At 33.1% G+C, this 17,296-nt stretch overlaps 3 protein-coding genes across 3 annotated transcripts; 2 read left to right on the top strand and 1 right to left on the bottom strand.

The window, feature by feature from the left end:
* Positions 1 to 2,143: 2,143 nt before the first annotated feature.
* On the top strand, positions 2,144 to 4,122 carry LOC107024595. The gene is made up of 3 exons (XM_015225583.2): positions 2,144 to 2,304; positions 2,408 to 2,462; positions 3,900 to 4,122. The coding sequence occupies exons 1-3, from the start codon at positions 2,223 to 2,225 to the stop codon at positions 4,054 to 4,056; spliced, it is 294 nt and encodes a 97-aa protein (XP_015081069.1). The 5' UTR covers positions 2,144 to 2,222; the 3' UTR covers positions 4,057 to 4,122.
* Positions 4,123 to 6,147: 2,025 nt separating this feature from the next.
* Positions 6,148 to 12,747, top strand: LOC107026491 (cytochrome c-type biogenesis ccda-like chloroplastic protein). Its single transcript, XM_015227470.2, has 12 exons — positions 6,148 to 6,385; positions 6,803 to 6,958; positions 8,046 to 8,101; positions 8,952 to 9,082; positions 9,176 to 9,261; positions 9,350 to 9,381; positions 10,062 to 10,223; positions 11,068 to 11,140; positions 11,264 to 11,364; positions 11,690 to 11,782; positions 12,129 to 12,175; positions 12,322 to 12,747. The coding sequence occupies exons 1-12, from the start codon at positions 6,247 to 6,249 to the stop codon at positions 12,392 to 12,394; spliced, it is 1,149 nt and encodes a 382-aa protein (XP_015082956.1). The 5' UTR covers positions 6,148 to 6,246; the 3' UTR covers positions 12,395 to 12,747.
* An 818-nt stretch (positions 12,748 to 13,565) lies between these two features.
* On the bottom strand, positions 13,566 to 15,669 carry LOC107024471. Its single transcript, XM_015225457.2, has 2 exons — positions 14,853 to 15,669; positions 13,566 to 14,217 (listed from the first exon to the last, which is right to left on the bottom strand). Exons 1-2 carry the CDS (start codon positions 15,544 to 15,546, stop codon positions 13,820 to 13,822), a joined length of 1,092 nt encoding a protein of 363 aa, XP_015080943.1. The 5' UTR covers positions 15,547 to 15,669; the 3' UTR covers positions 13,566 to 13,819.
* Positions 15,670 to 17,296: the final 1,627 nt, after the last annotated feature.

Here is a 17,296-nt window from a genome sequence, read left to right as displayed (position 1 = left end):
ATTCTTCTTACAAATCTCTCTCCTACTAACTTGGACAAAAAGATTTGTCTTTTTTGATATAATTAAACAAAATGGAAATATTAGCGTGCTTGTAAGATTTTTTTAATTTTTTTTGTGTATGTGGTTTCGTTTTCTTGCAGTAATTGATAATGAATATTTGTATGTGTCATTAGTTCGATAGACCTAATCCTACTTAATCATATTAATAAATTAAGAGTTATGTTATACGAAAATCTCATTTTATGTAATAACTGACTAGTATAGTTGGATTGTTATAAACTTATTTTTATCCTCGCTTTACTTTCTTATTATTTAATCATTCTATTTTTTTTCATTTACCTTTACCTTTTTATATATATATAATAACTCTATCATGCATGATCAAGTGTTGCATTTATCAAAATAATACAACATATCAAATTAGGCTTTGGGAGTTGAAGTTCATGTGAGAGCACAAGACAAAATGTTGTTTATGGTTTCTATTCTCATGCTTTAATAACTAACTTAAAAGAAGAAGAATTGTCCGAACCTTATTAAAAGTTTGAGATTTTTATTATTCAGCAACATGCACTACATTAAAAATGATTATTAGCGATAATTAATTTCTAATTGTCGCTAAAAATGTATTTTTAGCGGTAATTATCACTCTTTGTATATGTCTCTAAAGTCTTTAGCTATATTAGTTCTAATGACACTTAACTAATAACGGTAAATACTTCAACACTCTTTATTTATGTCAATATTTAATGTCGCTAAAAGTTATTTTCATTGTAGTGATAAAATTTACGATTCCATTCATTACAAACACAATGCTAAAGTTATGAAATGATGTGTAACAACAATCCAAACAAGTTTCTGTAGATTTGATTTGCTTACAACTTTCTATCTTAGAGATTTGATTAATTTGCTTACACCTTTTTATCTTATAATTGTGTTCGAATTAGCGTATATATTTGAGTCTTGGTCAAAGCAAAATTTAAGACTGTTTGTTTCCATTATTAGTTAAGCTTTAATTTTGAACGACAAATAATACGTTAATTGAGGAAAAAAGACATGCACAAATAGACGAGTAAGAAAATTTTAATAAATCTAAAAATGGGCCAGGTCATACCTAATCCTTCATCTGTGTTGGAGATTAATCCAATACTCATTATCATCATCACATGCCTATTTTACGTGATTATAATTATGGCGCCAAATAGGTTCTATACAGAGAATTCAAAATATAAAGAAGTAAACATGCGTTTGAAGAAGTTAACAAGTTCAATATTTATTATAAATGTGAATTTAACACTCTTTTGAAGTTTGAGTTGTTATAAATTTGAGTTTAGTATTAAAGACACGAGTGTTGAAAATTAAATATTATATAATCAAAATATATATTGTGACACAACTGACCAAATGGATGTAAGAACACTTTGAGTTGATTCCCTTTTTGTTTGAGATTTAACATGACAGTACTTTTTATTGTCATGTGCTTTGGCTAGCTTTAATGATGGAACATCATTAGTGAAGAAGATGGATGGACCTTCTGATTATTTCTGACTGCATGTGAATTCTCCTAACTTGTCCAACAATCTTCACAAAAAAGTGTTCCAAACTTCACATTTGTTTTTTCCTTTAAGTTGCAACTTTATCTCATTCTTTGCTTCTTCTCTCCTATCTATTTGGTGTCAATTATTCACTATCGTAAACGGAATGTTCATATCCTCAGTCATACATTTGGGACATTGGTTGCCGTTTAAAAATTAGAGCATATATGTCCTTCACTCTAACGGAAGACTAAATAGGGACACGTGGTGTAATCTTATCCGTTGATAAATGTCGGATCGGTGGATAAGATTATGACACGTGTATGTTCCTTAGTATAAAAGGTATATATGCTCTAGTTTTTGGCAGAGACACCAATGCCGCTAAAGTATGACGATACCAATTACGATAATTCGAAAATATATGCTTTCTTTTTCCCTATATTTTATAATGAATTTTTTTCATTTTAGAATTCGAACACTATAAATATCGAAAAGAATGGTAAAAAACCAAAAGGAAGTTGGTGTTAGTTTTGGGCTTTCATAATATTGGGCTTCCCAAATTATCTTGTGGACTAGTTGAAGCGAATGAGCTGCTCCAGGCCCATTATGTACTCTCTGACAATACAGGCTAGAAATTAGAATTGGGATTTTCTGAACCCTAAATCCTTCCGTTACTGTGTTCACGTAGCTATGGCGAAGAACAGAAACAAGAAGAAAAACGGCCTAGCTGCCATGGATGTTTCCACTGACCAGACGGTAATGGATGCCCAAGGTAATTGAGTAATTAACTACTGTAATTGAGTGTCTTCGTTATCATTCTATTAGAAAAATTTGTTAATTTCTGTCAATTTACATGTCTGTTTGCTTAAATTCAGCGATGGATACTTCAGAATCAGCTGCTCCAAAACCACATATAGGTGGATCACTTAGGTAAGTTGTCTAATTTTCATATTGTGTTATAAATAATGAATGATTAGCAAGTTGAGTTAAGGTGTTATTTAATAGCTCATATTATGAATGAGCTGCTCCAAACTTCTGTTTCTATTTTTATTTTTACATTTTGTTGAAATTTTAGGATGTATTTTGAATGACATAATTGTTAGAATGCAAGTTGTGTGGCTAAATTCTTTTCTTTTTCGCAGTTGGTATTCAAATTGGTGTTATTTTTAGCTTTGTGCTTGCGATATATATTTTAATTTGTGGTTGCTATTATTTGAGAATTTCTCCTTTGTTTAACATGTTTAACGTAGTAGGGGTCCAGTTTGAGCAGTTTCTATCCATCTGTTTTCCTAGACATTTTACTCCTCGAATGAGGTTTGATCCCATTAAATCTATGTCCTCAGCGAGCGCAACTAGGATTAGAAAACTCGATAGATACTTGCTTCATATATGCTCTATATGCATCTGACTCCGGATATTCTATCACTTTAATGAGGAAGTCTTGCCGACTTCCTGAATCCAGATTGACCAGTAGTCCACTTCATGCAGTACATCTTAAAAGTAGGTCTGGATAATATCATTTACCGAATGGTCAATGACCATTTGACATTAGTGATTTTCATTTGTTTTCACATACTATCACACTCATTACTCATATAATGAAGATCATAAATACTGAACCATCCTTGAGACTATTTGGAGAAAAAACTTTTTATCGAGTTAAGTTATATTCCTTCATAGGGATTCTATTCTCCTGTGATGTAACATGTCAATAAGGATTGGCCCAATTTGATGAGCAGTGCAAGGAAGGCCGAGAGTTTATAGATGGTAGACAGAGGCATCTGAGATGTTCTTGTACAAAGAAAATGGAGAGGGGTAGTAACATTGACCTTAAAAACTTCTTGTAGTATTTATATCAGTTTTTGTACTGTAATGTCGTAGTTTGTCCGTACATGTATTAGAACTTAGAAGTTAGTGGTTGGTTACAATCTATTCATGTATAACCCATCCACCATGTACTTGCCAATACATCAACTGCCGGTCATCCCGATTTGCTCAATGTATAAGAAGCTCACACCTCCAACTTCCTCCCTTTATCCATGCTTGTCTAGCTCCAATGTCTTGAAGCAACCCAGTAGCCGTCCATAATTGACTCAAACCAAACAATCCCCTTCATTTTAGTGTTACTCTTAGGGGCTGCAAATAACCTTTATGAGTTCTTGTAGAACCTTTTGTCAAATATATGAAATGTAAGTCAAATGAGGAGTGGCAAATAAAGCTCCCTGTACATATTTCTGGGTTGCAGGCATGTTTACGCTTGAAATTCATGGTCTTCTTTATTATTTCCCTGTTCTTCCGATAACCTCCATCTCCCATCTTACAATTCCTCACTTTGTTTTTGCTAATGTTGGATGCTTGATATTGCAGAAAGACGAAGGGAGTACAAATGAAAAGGACGAAGAATGTCAGGAAAAAGAAGGCCATGGCAAAGGCTATTTCAAAAAGTGAGAAATTGGAGGAAAGAATCACTAGGAGTGAAAGCAAGATAGAGAGAACTAAAAATGCCAAACAGTTATACGAATGAATGGCTGAATGATATATTTTTTCCCTTTTCTGATTACTTATGAAAGAAATGATTTTGGTTTGTTTATGTTCTCCCCAATGGCGTATATATCATATTATATATATTATCATAGGTGGGAAGCTTCACTGGCGAAAACTTAAATTATCATTTTACCCAAGACTAAATTAAACATCTAATTAATTAAATAATTTATTTTTTTAAAATTTGTAAGTTAAAGGGAATGTAGAAATAAGAATAAATTAGGATTTCTGGAATTTTAAATAAGTACATGAATTAAGATTTTTTTCATTTTTTCTAATTAATTAAATAATATTGTTCTTTTGATTATTTTTTGACTTGTAAGTTATTTATTTAAAAAAAAAATTGAAAGAACAAGAGTCAATTAGGATTTATAAAATTTTAAATAAGTACATGAATTAATGTTTTTCCTCTTTTAATCTTAAATTAAAGAATATGAAGATTTGTAGTTAAATCAATATGTACCATTACCAAATTTAAAGACAATACATAAACATGATCATTAACTTGACTTCAGCGGACAACTAAGTCCTCCAACTTTGATTGTGCACAAGTAGGTGCACATATCTTACATGACATAATACACGTAGGACAGCACATAAGACATAAATTTGTAATATAGAGTGTCATGTAGAACGAATGTGTCTATTTGTTAAATTTTATACAAGTTTAAGTGTCTTGTGCATATCCAAAGTTAAAGGTCATAGTTGTCCGTTGACACCAAGTTTAGAGTCATATTTATGTATTATGCCAAATATAAATTTGTCATCTTTGTTGCACTTTAATTCTTTAGTTATTTCCTTCTAACTAAGTTTCCTTCTTTATTCTTAATTGCATTCTACTTAATGAGAAAGAGAGTTTCATCTTCTACGTATTAATTAATGTTAAAATATTTTATCTTCCTAAAATGTATAGCTATTAATTTAATTTTAATATTTTTACTCTATTCTATAAGATAAAGACAGACATTTTAAGGAAGTTAATCACAAGGTAGTGTGTCTTATGTTTGTTTTTCCTACTTTATTTTGTCTTTTAAAACAAATATAAAATTTATATATCAAAATTATAATAAGAGGATGACTAAATACAAAAATGTTTTTTTTATGAGTTAACTATACACTATAAACATTTATCATTTTACTTTTCATATTTTTATTGTAACTCAATACAATTTCAAAAGAAATTATGTGATTATTAATAATTCATATTTATTGTTATTGAGGTTGCACGTGCCCAAATTAGGAATCTTTAAAATGTAAAATTAGATTTCAATTTTGCCCCTTCACTAAATTATAATATCATAAATTATTTAATGAATCATTAAATTACAAAACATGTATCGTTTTACAAGTGGAAAGACCTTAAATGACAATCATAATATCATACTATATAGTACTAATTAAACAATTCAAGAGTATTTTCTTTTCTTTTTCATTATCTTTTTCAAGTAGGCAAACGTGTAAATTATTATAGGTAGACAAATATATCTCAAATCTAATATAAAATTTGTGTAGAATGTTTTAAAAAAAACATTAAAAAAAAATTGTATTCTTTTACATCATAGAGAAACATGTATCCATGTTTAATATAAAGTAACTGTTATATAAATAGTAGAGCAAAAGCATGAAAATGAGTTGATTTGAAATTGTTTTCCTTAATTTGGAATTGGAGGAGAGTTTTGAAAATTGTTTTCCTTAATTTTTGAAGGGAAGTCATTTTCCTTAATTTTGAGGAAAATGAGTTGATTTAAAAAAACATTTTCCAAAACTTTTATTCCAAACAAACATGGAAAAATTGAAAAACATTTTGCAGAAAATGTTTTCCTTCATACCAAACACACTCCATATTTTTAATGAGTCAGGTTAAACAAGTTGGGTTATTAAATAATTTAAATATATATGTATTTAATTTCTAAATTTTTAATTATAAATAAAAATTTCATATAAGTAAATTTTAGTAAAAAATAATAAAATTATCTGCATGACTTTTATAAAAAAAATAAAATAAAAATCGAGTTTTGAATTGGAAATGAAAATTAAGTGACGAGTAATATGAGTTTTGAAATTGAAAATGAAACTCAAGTGACGAGTTATCAACTCACGGGAAAAAATAAAAAAATATCAACGTTCAATCGGCAAACCAAGCTCACTGTTTCTTCTTCTTCTCTCTTTCATGGCGCTCCAGCACTCGCCTATTGGCACAATTACTACTTCAGCTCAAATGAAGCTGGCTGTTAGCAGTTTGAAGTGCTACGAGCACCTTCGTCCTATCACTATCTCAAGCTTCAAGCGTTTTCCACGAAGAATTCAGGGCAAGTAAATCCTCTTTTCGAGCCTCTCGAGCAATTTGTCTTTCTTAGTTTTTCTTCTTCATTTTCTTAGAAATTTAGTTAATATGATTACGGTTGAGGTCAATAGCTCAGAAAATTTCAGTTATTTGCATACAAATTTTGGTGAATTAAGTTTTTCATCATTTTTTGGAAATTTATTTAATTTGATTACTGTTGAGATCAATAGATCGGAGATTCCAGTTATTTGTATACAATTTCAGGTGAATTCAAGTACTTCAACAGAATTTTTGACTTCTGATACATGTAGTTTGCTCCAATTCGATGCAATAATGTCTGCCTTTTCTACTTTGATCCATAATAAACCAAGCGATTTACTCATTTGATCATATGTCTAATACTGTGTATTATCTACATACTTTATGCTATTCGTTCTTCTAGGTGCGCATAGTAGTGTGGAGCAAAGGAAGTTGCTTAGCAGAAGTATTTCGTCCAGCAAAGAAAAATCGAAGGATCTCCATGAAGATGTTTTTTCTTTGTCAAGGGCTTGCACTAGTGCCCCAATTAGATTCACAATGCTCTCAACTGCTCTCATAGGTATTCTCCTTAGATGATCTTGCTAATCATGAAAAAATTTGGAGAGCTATATTGTGAGCATTGTAGTTAAATTTCCAGGGATTAACATATGCATGTTGTTTATGGCCTATTTTTTGCTTTGCCTAAGTAGTGGTAACTTGTCCATACCTTGAAACGTGACTACTACAAAGAGCAACGAATATTGAAGTTATATACACAAATAGGAAATCCTACACTAAATTATGGCTTACTAGAAAGAGCAACCAATCATTTTTGCGAGAGGACTGCTATATATGCTCCTGAAATATAGAAAGCAGAAGCTAAGATAATGTCTTGACTTTAGGGGCGGAGAAAATATTAGCTACGAGTCTAGATGGATCCTTTAAATATGTATAAATATTTAATTGCAAACCCCTTAAATAAAATGAGCTATGAGTTTGGTGGCACGTTTAGGAAATATAACTTCAAATTCTAGCTTTACGCTGCTCTAGAAGCCTTGCAGTTCCTTCCCTCGAGACTATCAATCGAGTGCTAACGGAGCAAATCTTCCATATTGCTCAATGCCCTCGCAGCACATCTCCTCTCACTAAGGGTAAATCCTTTGCAGTGGAATCATGAGCCCTTCAATCCCAAAAATGTCCGAATGGCAATGGAGAAATAACTGATTGACCAAGTCTATAATCGAGGCATAAAATTACTCATGTAATGTAGTTTGGTTTGTGTGATTGCCTTCATCCAAATCAAATCCCCTCACTTTCATTGGCCATCTTGAATTACCATTAAAGAAGACTAGACTCACTTGAGTGCCCCGATCACACTCATCACTACTGATGCTTTTTTATTGTAACTTGCTGAGGTGACCTAGTAGCAGGAGTTACTGTTTCTGTTCTAAAATTGATTATGTATTATATGAGCTGTTTCATGAATTTCCTTTTCAGAAAGTGTTTGTAGACTTGAGTTGTGACATCTGTCAGTAACTGGGGCTTGCATTTTGTTTTGGCTTTGATTAGAATGTTTTGTTTTCTGCTTAGTTAATGCTTTTGCCTGTTTTCATAATTAATTCACGCTTAACAATAAAATAACACTAATTATCTGTCTTCACATTTAGCCACAAATTTGGTTGCAACACATACCGCAAATGCTTTGACTATGGATAACATGATGGTGAGAATTCCTTCGTCAACCTTAAGTTTCTTACTATGTTGTTTGGTGTTTTTTTTTATATGTTCTGCATATGCTTTTTTAAAACCATCATGACACGTGATAACATAATATGACATATGTAGCATCTGTTTGATCTATGCTTCTTTTTCTTTCTTCTGCTCTTACGAATCTCAAATTTATGTTTCATTGACTAATCATGTGCATGTATATTTTTGTATGGCCTGTTCCCCATGAATTAAAGAAATGGTTCCTTTCTTACTACTCTGTTCTGTTTTTTTTCTTTATGAGATAACATTTACTGAAATAACAACAACAGATTAAAGTAAAAGAGTTCATAGCGAACTTTCTCCTAGATGTTCTCTTGCTAAGCTGAATTTCTTGTAATACTTTCTGCATCAGTTTGTATGTCTATTACTGGCTTAGTGGGGAGATATGTGCTTAACATCTTTGTTGGGATGATATGTAGAAATTTTAGTCTTCTATTTACCAGTGTTATAGACGACACGTTAGTTTGAATCTTGGTTAGATAAGATGTGAGACCCTTGTTCAAATCTCAAAAATTTGAGGGGAGCTATTGAAACTATGTACACTTGGATGGAAGCTTGACCTGCTATCGAAATGTCTTATTCCGGCTAGCAACATGTTGATGAAGCCACTTATAATCTGCAGTGTGGGCCCAATTGATTTGTATTTTCAGTGTTTAATTGCATTTTGTTGAGACCTTTTTTGTGATTCTTTGCAGTTTGAACTAAGTATTCATTTGCTAGTGGAATGTATTTCACATAAAACAGTGGTAAATCTTCAACTGATTATATGTTAAGGGGACTATACTTGTCTTCATTGACTTCAGGATTTCTCTAGCGCTGTCTATACATTAGCTGATGGAAGCATTGGAGATCTTTTTGGTGGCCTTCTGTATTCTGCTGGTCAACAAGCTAATGAAGCTGTTCAGGGCCAGTTGACTGCTCTTAGTTTTACTAGGTCTAAATCTTAATCATGAAAATTTCATCTGGTACTCATATAATGTATTCATAAAATTTGGTGCTTCTGATTCTTAGACTTCTCTCCTTGCAGTTTGGCCACTATTTTCGGTGCCGGGCTTGTAACTAGTCTGTCGCCTTGTACACTCAGCGTATTGCCTCTGACCCTTGGTTATATTGGTAGGTTGAAGTTGAATCTTTTCTCTCTAAATATGCAGTATATATTCTCTCCTTCTGACTATTTTACGTTCTTTTGAAATGATCTTAGGGGCTTTTGGTTCTGGGAAAAGCCGAGTAGCGGTAAAAAACCTTACTCTTAAATTTAATTTTGTATTGTTTCTTCTTTATCCTTGCACTTTTGATCTGCATTGTTCGCAATGAAGGAACTTAGATTATAGATCATACAGAAAATTTTGCCAGGTTTACATGTGAATCCTTTTACCTCAAATTTTTTGAATCTCTTATAAAGGTTTACTTGCGAATCCTGTAAGTGGTGAATGATAGTTGTTTAGTTCTTGATGATGAGTCCATTTATGATTTTCGTTATGATAAAATTCTATCGTAACAAATGTTTATTTAACTGATGCCATGATCGACTTCCTCAGTTCATTACACAACTTGTAGTGTTGCTTGTAGCTCTCTCCCAACATCTGCTTTTTACTGTCGTGCATCAATATAGACAATTTACTGATAAAAACTAATAATAATCAAAGTTAATGTTTTCTCCATCAAACTAGTTTTTCAATTGGTACTTCAATATTTCTACTACTGTTTATATAGAAGTCATACTAATATCTTCTACTCCGTGTCCAACCAAAAGGTGTCGTATAGAAAATGAAAAGAGTACTAGAAAGTAGAAAATTATTTTATGCACAAAGCTTTGCAGAATTCTGCATTTTCCAATTGGCAATTTACCAGAGGCCACAGCGTAGTACTAGTTCAATTTTGTCTCTTAACACTTAGGCAATCCTTGTGTACAGGTTGTTGGAGATTCAATTGCATTTGCACTGGGATTGGCAACCACACTAGCATTATTGGGTATTGCGGCTGCATTTGCTGGAAAGGCTTATGGGCAAATAGGACAAGGATTGCCCGTGGCTGCTTCCTTTTTAGCTATTGTTATGGGGCTAAACCTGTTAGAGGTAACTACATATGTTGAATGCTTCGATAGTTTAGTAATACCCTTTTACTTCTAAGTTTTTGTTTTGAGACTTTGTTGAGTACTATTGTCTTTATTCTTTATTGAGCCCATGCTAACATTTGCTTTTTGTCTGATATTCAGATATTTTGTTCTAAAGGAATTACAGCGCTTGTTGTTTTGATATGTTAATCACTCTTGCTTGCATAAATACCTATCAGTTAAAAAAGTGATGTTCTATGCAGTACCAGGTGCCCCACATCATCTTTACCATAATGAGAACCTGTGAAACAAAAGAAGAGAGATCCGTCTAGGCATTTCGATAGAATGATGACTGCTACTTTTGGTACCTGGATAGTGAAAATTGTGGATAAAACCATCGGATCTAAGTACAAATTGTATGTCTGGATTTAGCAAAAGCTATGCTTTTATCTTTTCGAGGTTTCTTGGTATCAAGACATTGAACATAAATACAAGTCATATTAATGATTGGTTTGGAAGTAGGCCTTGTTTTGAGACTGTCCATCTAACCTATGTGCCATACATACATGCATATTCCATTAAATTTGTAGAAGCAATCAACATATTCCATACTCAGATACTCTTCCCTCCATATCAAAAGTTCAAGAAAATCACCAGAAGTGGGGGAGCTCTTTATACATTAGCAATGTCTTGTGTTTCAACTTTTAACTAATAGAGATAACTGAATGATATTGTTTCATCGACATTTGTGAAAGCACTTCAAATATTAAATGGTACACAAATACTATTTTCCCTTTCCTTTTGCTTTTTTGGTTCCATGTTAATACTCATGTACTTGTGGCCTTCGTTGTATGACAATGCTGCAGGTAATAGAGTTGCAACTTCCCTCATTTTTTGACAACTTTGATCCTCGCTCAGCCGCTGCTAGCTTTCCGTCCAGTAAGTGTCTATTACTGTTGCCCTACACTCTTGTTAGGACGTTAACTCTGTTTATTTGGGTATGGGAATGGTCTCAATAAGCCAGATATTATGATTTGACATTTTATACATTTGATTGCCTAGGTGTTCAAGCTTATTTGGCTGGTCTTACATTTGCATTAGCTGCATCACCATGCAGTACACCAGTCCTCGCAACCTTGCTCGGCTATGTTGCTACTTCTCGGGTACTGCAAATTTTGACTTTTCGGTTGTCATGATTCTCTTTCAGTTCTTTGGAAAGGTGGTCTTCCAAGAAAAAAGTTAACCTACAAAAAGCACCAGCATATAACCACCATCTGTTGATTTGCTTAATCTTGTAGGAAAATATTATTATGTCATCAGGATTTCTTTCAAACAGAAGTATTTTATAATGCATGCCTTAAACCAAATAGTTCAGCACCTGGCTTTTGGCCTTTGACCATACGAATTCTGCAGTATCTTTACATGTTATTTATTTTGTTTATAAACTACATTGGATATGAATAGCTTCTTAATAATCTTCTATAACAGGATCCAGTTATTGGGGGCAGCTTGCTATTGACATACACAACTGGCTATGTTACTCCCTTACTTCTTGCTGCTTCTTTTGCTGGAGCATTGCAGGTATTTCGTATGTTCCAAATGGTTGTTATTATGATCACAGCAGCTTTTAGATGGTCCATGGACCTCTTGTCGCAGCATCCATTTTATGTAGCTTTACATTTTAAATTGGAAGACATTGTTTTAAGAATTCTTTCTCCAATTCAACGCCATTCATGCTGCTTCCTTGTCTTCTGTCATGTTTCCTACAGTGACCGCTATCTGTGTACAAGAAAAAAGAAAATGCTTTGATAGTTGGGGTTTACTATAGCTTAAGTTTACTACTTTTGCCTAGAGTTGTTGCTTGCATATGTTCATTATAATATTTCACCATTTATAAGCACTGAACAACTGTACGTGTCATTTGCAGAGTATACTTTCATTCCGCAAGTTCTCAGCATGGATCAATCCAATCAGGTAATTGTCTATGAAAACTAATGACACTATTAGTAAGAGAAAGCTTAAATCTCTTCTGCAGCAATCACTTCATCTCGTTACCATCTTAACCACGTTCTTTAAGTACTCAGCCAGATATTTGTCTTTTTCAATCATTTATTTTGCAGTGGTGCGCTACTACTAGGAGGGGGTGTCTATACCTTTCTCGACAAGCTTTTTCCGGTGACGATGGCTATGTAGACTAATCAGTTATTCACATAGCAATAACTGAAATTGGAATGAGCTTACCTTCTTTTCGTTAGTGTTTGAGTTGCGAATGCTCAGGCAAAGCACCAGGAGTTACATAGATCAAAGTTCCAAACTAGGGAGGAAGCAAAGGTACGATTTGTTCACACGACTTCCACTCCTACAAACAGGTTGTAAAACCTAGATCATATTTATTGATACCATACTGGATAACATCTTTCAATAGAAATAAGAAAAAATTGAATTATGTATGTATGAGAATGTAACGTCCATGACACCACTTGTGTAAATAGATTAAGCCGTATAACCAATACAACCTTTCAATGAACTGTAATTTGTTGTGTTAATCATCTGCTATATTCCTGATACTTAATTTGGTTGAGAGAAGTTAAATTTGACTAGACCCCAAAAAGTAAATAAGTAAGTATGTTGAGAATAATATGTTAGGAGGAAGCAATTAATAAAGAGATGGGTATCCAGCTTCATGGTTGTATCACAAGTATGGCTTTGGCAGAGCCTGTTGGAGATTGAGTTTGAATGCAATGGTTTAATGAAGAATGGGGGATTTGCAAACAAACTTCTTGGACCAGCAAGTTCATTCACATTCATGATTTCATCATAAATAGATAAAAATATTGGTATTTCAATTGACATCCATACTTGGGCTGTCCAATTTTGTCAAGCTTGACTAAATAAGGACATTCACTCTTGTCATGACTAAATAAGGACATTCATAGTTTTCATATATAAAAACCTTTAGTAAAAACATCCATAATATACCAAGTGTGATCTCACTGTTGGTGTTTGGGGGAGAGTGGCGTGTATATAACTTATTGTGAAGGTAGAGAAACTACTTTTGATAGCCCATCGACTCAAATGAAGCATATAGAAAATAATGAAAAAAACAAGGATCACAAGGATTATAAATTGACCCTTGGACGAACTATTATTCCCTACCTCACATTGGTCATGCAGCAAGTCTCATTACGGAATTTGAACCCATCACTTGTTGTGATTAAGCATTAATAGCCTCAACTAACCAAGCTGTTGTTTCTTGCATCCTTCATTCTTATCATCTAGACATATCCCAAAAGATGGTCCTACACTGTTTTAGTAAACTATACTGAAAATTGTTCAAAAATCAATAAAGATATTTCAATTTCTGTATGGAGAACACAACACTGTTCGATCACATGTTAAGGCCATATAATATCCACATGAAAGAAAAATAAAACATTACAACTCAAAACTTTCCAATAATATAGTCTATGTTCTAACTGGATTACAGCTTCCTTTAGTTTTTTTTTTTTTTTGGAGAATTTCTCGATAAAAGAAATATGAATAAATAACAAAATGCATTCACTATAAGCCATAAAACATGAAAAAAGAGAGAGCTTCTCTGTTTATATGAAAAAACTCCTAATGTGAGCCTCGATTGATCATCTGAGTATACTGTTGCATCGACTGCTGCCTCTGCAACCTCATATCTTCATTAAACTTCTTAATAAACGCTTCAACTCGCCTGTTCAGCTCGTCTTGACTTAGCGATGGCTCTTTCTTAAGTTTCCCTGAACCACCCGGGGACGGAGTCAGCAACGGCGAGGAGTCAGGGGTAGTTCTGTCATTGAACGTCTCGGATTTCTTCATCTTCTGCTGTGGAGGTGTAACCGGGTTACGACCACCGTATGTCTCCCACGTGTCCGATTTCCTCAGGTGCCTCGTTAGTGGCATTGCACGGCCCTCCGTTATCGTCTTCCATGTACTCTCCAGCGTGTCTTGCCGTTTAGGCTTTGATACTCTCAATGCTCCCTTTCCACCTGTATTAACACAAATTTAATCGAATCATACTAAGTTGTCACGATTAAATCACGACGATAGGATAATGTAAAAAAATACATGTCATGTATTTTGGATTAGTCAAAAAAATGGATATACACGACTTATTGCTGAGCTTATCGTTGTGGAAATGTGAGGAGGTGTCAGTGTTCAGTTACGCAATTTTAAAAAATCACGTATTTGTCGTTTACGTTAATTTTCCACCGTTTCTTAATATGAATTATTTTTGGTGTTAAGGTGAACAAATCTGTGATTAATTTTGTTAATAAGCTGCTTTATGCACCATTAAGGGAAAAGTGTCCATTAATTAGGGTCTTAATGATTATATTTAAATTTGAATTTAAAATTTAATTGCTTAGGTATAGGACCACTAGGTTCTACGGTCTGACAAGCACCTAATTATCCAGTAGCCGAACCTACTCCCAACGGTAACAATCCCAAGAGAATTTGAACCGCAAGTTACCGTTACCGGCTAATTTCGCCGGAGATGCAAAACAAATTGAGAACTAATTTAAAAACGTCTAACTGTTCCGGCGAGCCTAGTAGTTAGTCTGACTGAATCGATACACAGATAAGGAAAATACAATTGAAAAAAAAAGTGAGGAATATAGTTTACCTTCAGGAGTGGATTTGACATTTCTCCGGTGAGCGAATCTGGCAGAAGCAGGAGGTTTCTCAGCCAAGTTGCCTGAAATGGAATAATCAATAGAGTCCTGTCTCATCACCGGCGCCCAAGAGGATTTCGAGATTACGAAATCGTCCTTTTCAGCAACAACTTCGTTAGGCTCCGGATAGGTGTTGAACGATGTACCTTTCTCCGATGTGTACGGATTAACTTCCGGAACTTTCTCGACCTTTGCATCATAAACACCAGCGGTAGGGTACTCGTAAACTATCGGTCTAGCCTCCGCCTCCACTGCTTGATTCTTCAGCACGGAGCCGTTTAAGTCATGAAGGACCGGAGTATAATAGTCTGTAACCGGCCTTACATCCTTAATCGGGTGAAACTGGGACGAATTCTCCGGCGAAACAACCGCCGGCACCGGAGATGAGTTCTCATCAAGCTTGTTCTGCAACTTAGAAGAGGCTACAATCGTAATGATAATGCAGTTGATAACAAGGTATAGATACGGAGGTTTAAGCCACGAAACGACACCGTTCCAGATCGACGGAACTTCACTGACCGCAAATTCAGTAACAACAGGAGCAGACACCTTTAACATAATAGCAGCAGATAAAACAGTAGTCGAAATCAGAAAAATTTTGATAGATAACATGGAGCTACTTGAACTTTGAAACAAAATCGCCATTTTTTCTCTCGCCGGCGACAAGCTCCGACCGTTGTTATCAGTTTTTGCTTTATGAGTTTGGGGATTTAGGAGCAAAGCGTAATGAGAATGAAGAGTCACACTTATACCCACTTTATTTTATATAAATAGGCAGATAAACGAGCCGTTACTTATAAATACAAAGTTTTTTTCTTTTTTTTTCCCTTTTTCATTATTAAACCGTGAGAAGTCTGGAAAGGTCCTTTTGGCTTTACAAAAAACAATTCATATTAAGCTAATCTTAATACTCCTTTCATTTACTATAGTTTTACTCTATACAAAATTTTATAAACATAAAAAATTTATAACGTTTTAAACTATATGTATATTTCCTTAGAAATAGATTGTATCATTAAACAAAAATAGATGTCTTTTTTATTTCAAGTGATTAAAAAAATATTTCGTTTAACTAGATAAGAAATTTTGTGATAATTTATCTAAAAAATTATTCTCCCAACCAGTCGATCCGATCGGCCGGAATGTAAGGTGATTTTCATTTGGCATTTAACGCATTTGAAGATTTAAAAATGAATTAAAGAGAAAAACTAGTGTGAACTCTTGAGAATTGAAATAGTTTCATTGGAAGTACATGGTTTAGTTGGACAATTAATAACTTTAGGAATTTGACTTTACAAAAATGTATTTTCAATATTCTAATCAAATAATAATAGTATCTTAATCATATGTTTCAAGATGAGCTCTCAAGGAAATTTTATTTTGGCCAACAATATTTTAGTTTAAATATACCTAATCATTAGTGAATTTAAATTAATTAATATTTTAAAATAAATATTAAATATAAAATAGAGAATAAAAGAGAATCAATAAAATAGCTAAAATAAATATATTTTAATGTGTAGACATATTAAGAGACACAAAAATATACTAGCAAGATGGATAGCCTTGCGGCGGACAAAATTCAATGAGTGATATTGAGATAACTTGAGCATGTAATAAGGAGGAATATAGATATCTCGATATAAAATTACAAAAATAAATTTTTTTTTTAGATAAAATATAATACATCTCCGATTCGTAATATATAATGAAAAAAACAATGAAGCTAACGTTAGCTCCGGAAAGTGTTAGCAAGAGAGTGGGCATGTGACCAAATCAGTCGGTGTGCCGCTCCCTTAACCGACCATTCTGGACCATCTCCTATTTTTTTTAAAAAAAATTTCAGTTTATATTATACATAAAAAAAAATTCAGTATAAAATTTTTTTATACAATATCTATACATGTTAACACGTAAAATCCAACCTTGTTTTGAGAAAATTTATTTGTAATTATATTTTAGGTGATTCGAATCCAAGGGGTTCAAACCTTCTTTACGATAGAGCTAAATAGAATCAAAGAGTTTTAAATCCTTTTTAATGTAAAATTATCTTGTTTATACGATAATCGTAAATATTAAATTTCTTTCATTATTTTTACGTATTTATTATTTATATTTTAATGAAAATTTTTAATTTTATTATTAAGAAAGAGTCGGTTAGTGCGTTGTAAACTAGCACATGAATAACTTGATGCTCTCACATGCTCAAACCACATATACACATTGACGTATATTATTACTCCTATATTACTAGTCAAACACATTTGTGAAACTGTTTCAATTCTTTTTTTTAATAAATAGTCAACCATCGAATCGATCCATCTAATTATCTACTTAAATATTCCACGTCCACGTTAATATTTTGTTAAAATGTCAATACGAGAGATTAAAATAT

Source organism: Solanum pennellii, chromosome 7, assembly GCF_001406875.1.
Source record: "Solanum pennellii chromosome 7, SPENNV200".
Taxonomy (NCBI): domain Eukaryota; kingdom Viridiplantae; phylum Streptophyta; class Magnoliopsida; order Solanales; family Solanaceae; genus Solanum; species Solanum pennellii.
The sequence above is the reverse complement of the archived record's forward strand: the minus strand, read 5'-3'. Positions and strand labels throughout refer to the sequence as shown.

Bases quoted from the DNA above. Each gene is read 5' to 3' on its own strand.
- LOC107024471 (XM_015225457.2), bottom strand. From the start codon at position 15,546: ATGGCGATTTTGTTTCAAAGTTCAAGTAGCTCCATGTTATCTATCAAA. The intron at 14,218-14,852 runs GTAAACTATATT...GTGTTAATACAG, and splicing joins TGTCAAATCCACTCCTGAAG to GTGGAAAGGGAGCATTGAGA.
- LOC107026491 (XM_015227470.2), top strand. From the start codon at position 6,247: ATGGCGCTCCAGCACTCGCCTATTGGCACAATTACTACTTCAGCTCAA. The intron at 8,102-8,951 runs GTGAGAATTCCT...CATTGACTTCAG, and splicing joins TGACTATGGATAACATGATG to GATTTCTCTAGCGCTGTCTA. The intron at 11,141-11,263 runs GTAAGTGTCTAT...TTGATTGCCTAG, and splicing joins CGCTGCTAGCTTTCCGTCCA to GTGTTCAAGCTTATTTGGCT.
- LOC107024595 (XM_015225583.2), top strand. From the start codon at position 2,223: ATGGCGAAGAACAGAAACAAGAAGAAAAACGGCCTAGCTGCCATGGAT. The intron at 2,305-2,407 runs GTAATTGAGTAA...GCTTAAATTCAG, and splicing joins GACGGTAATGGATGCCCAAG to CGATGGATACTTCAGAATCA. The intron at 2,463-3,899 runs GTAAGTTGTCTA...TTGATATTGCAG, and splicing joins CATATAGGTGGATCACTTAG to AAAGACGAAGGGAGTACAAA.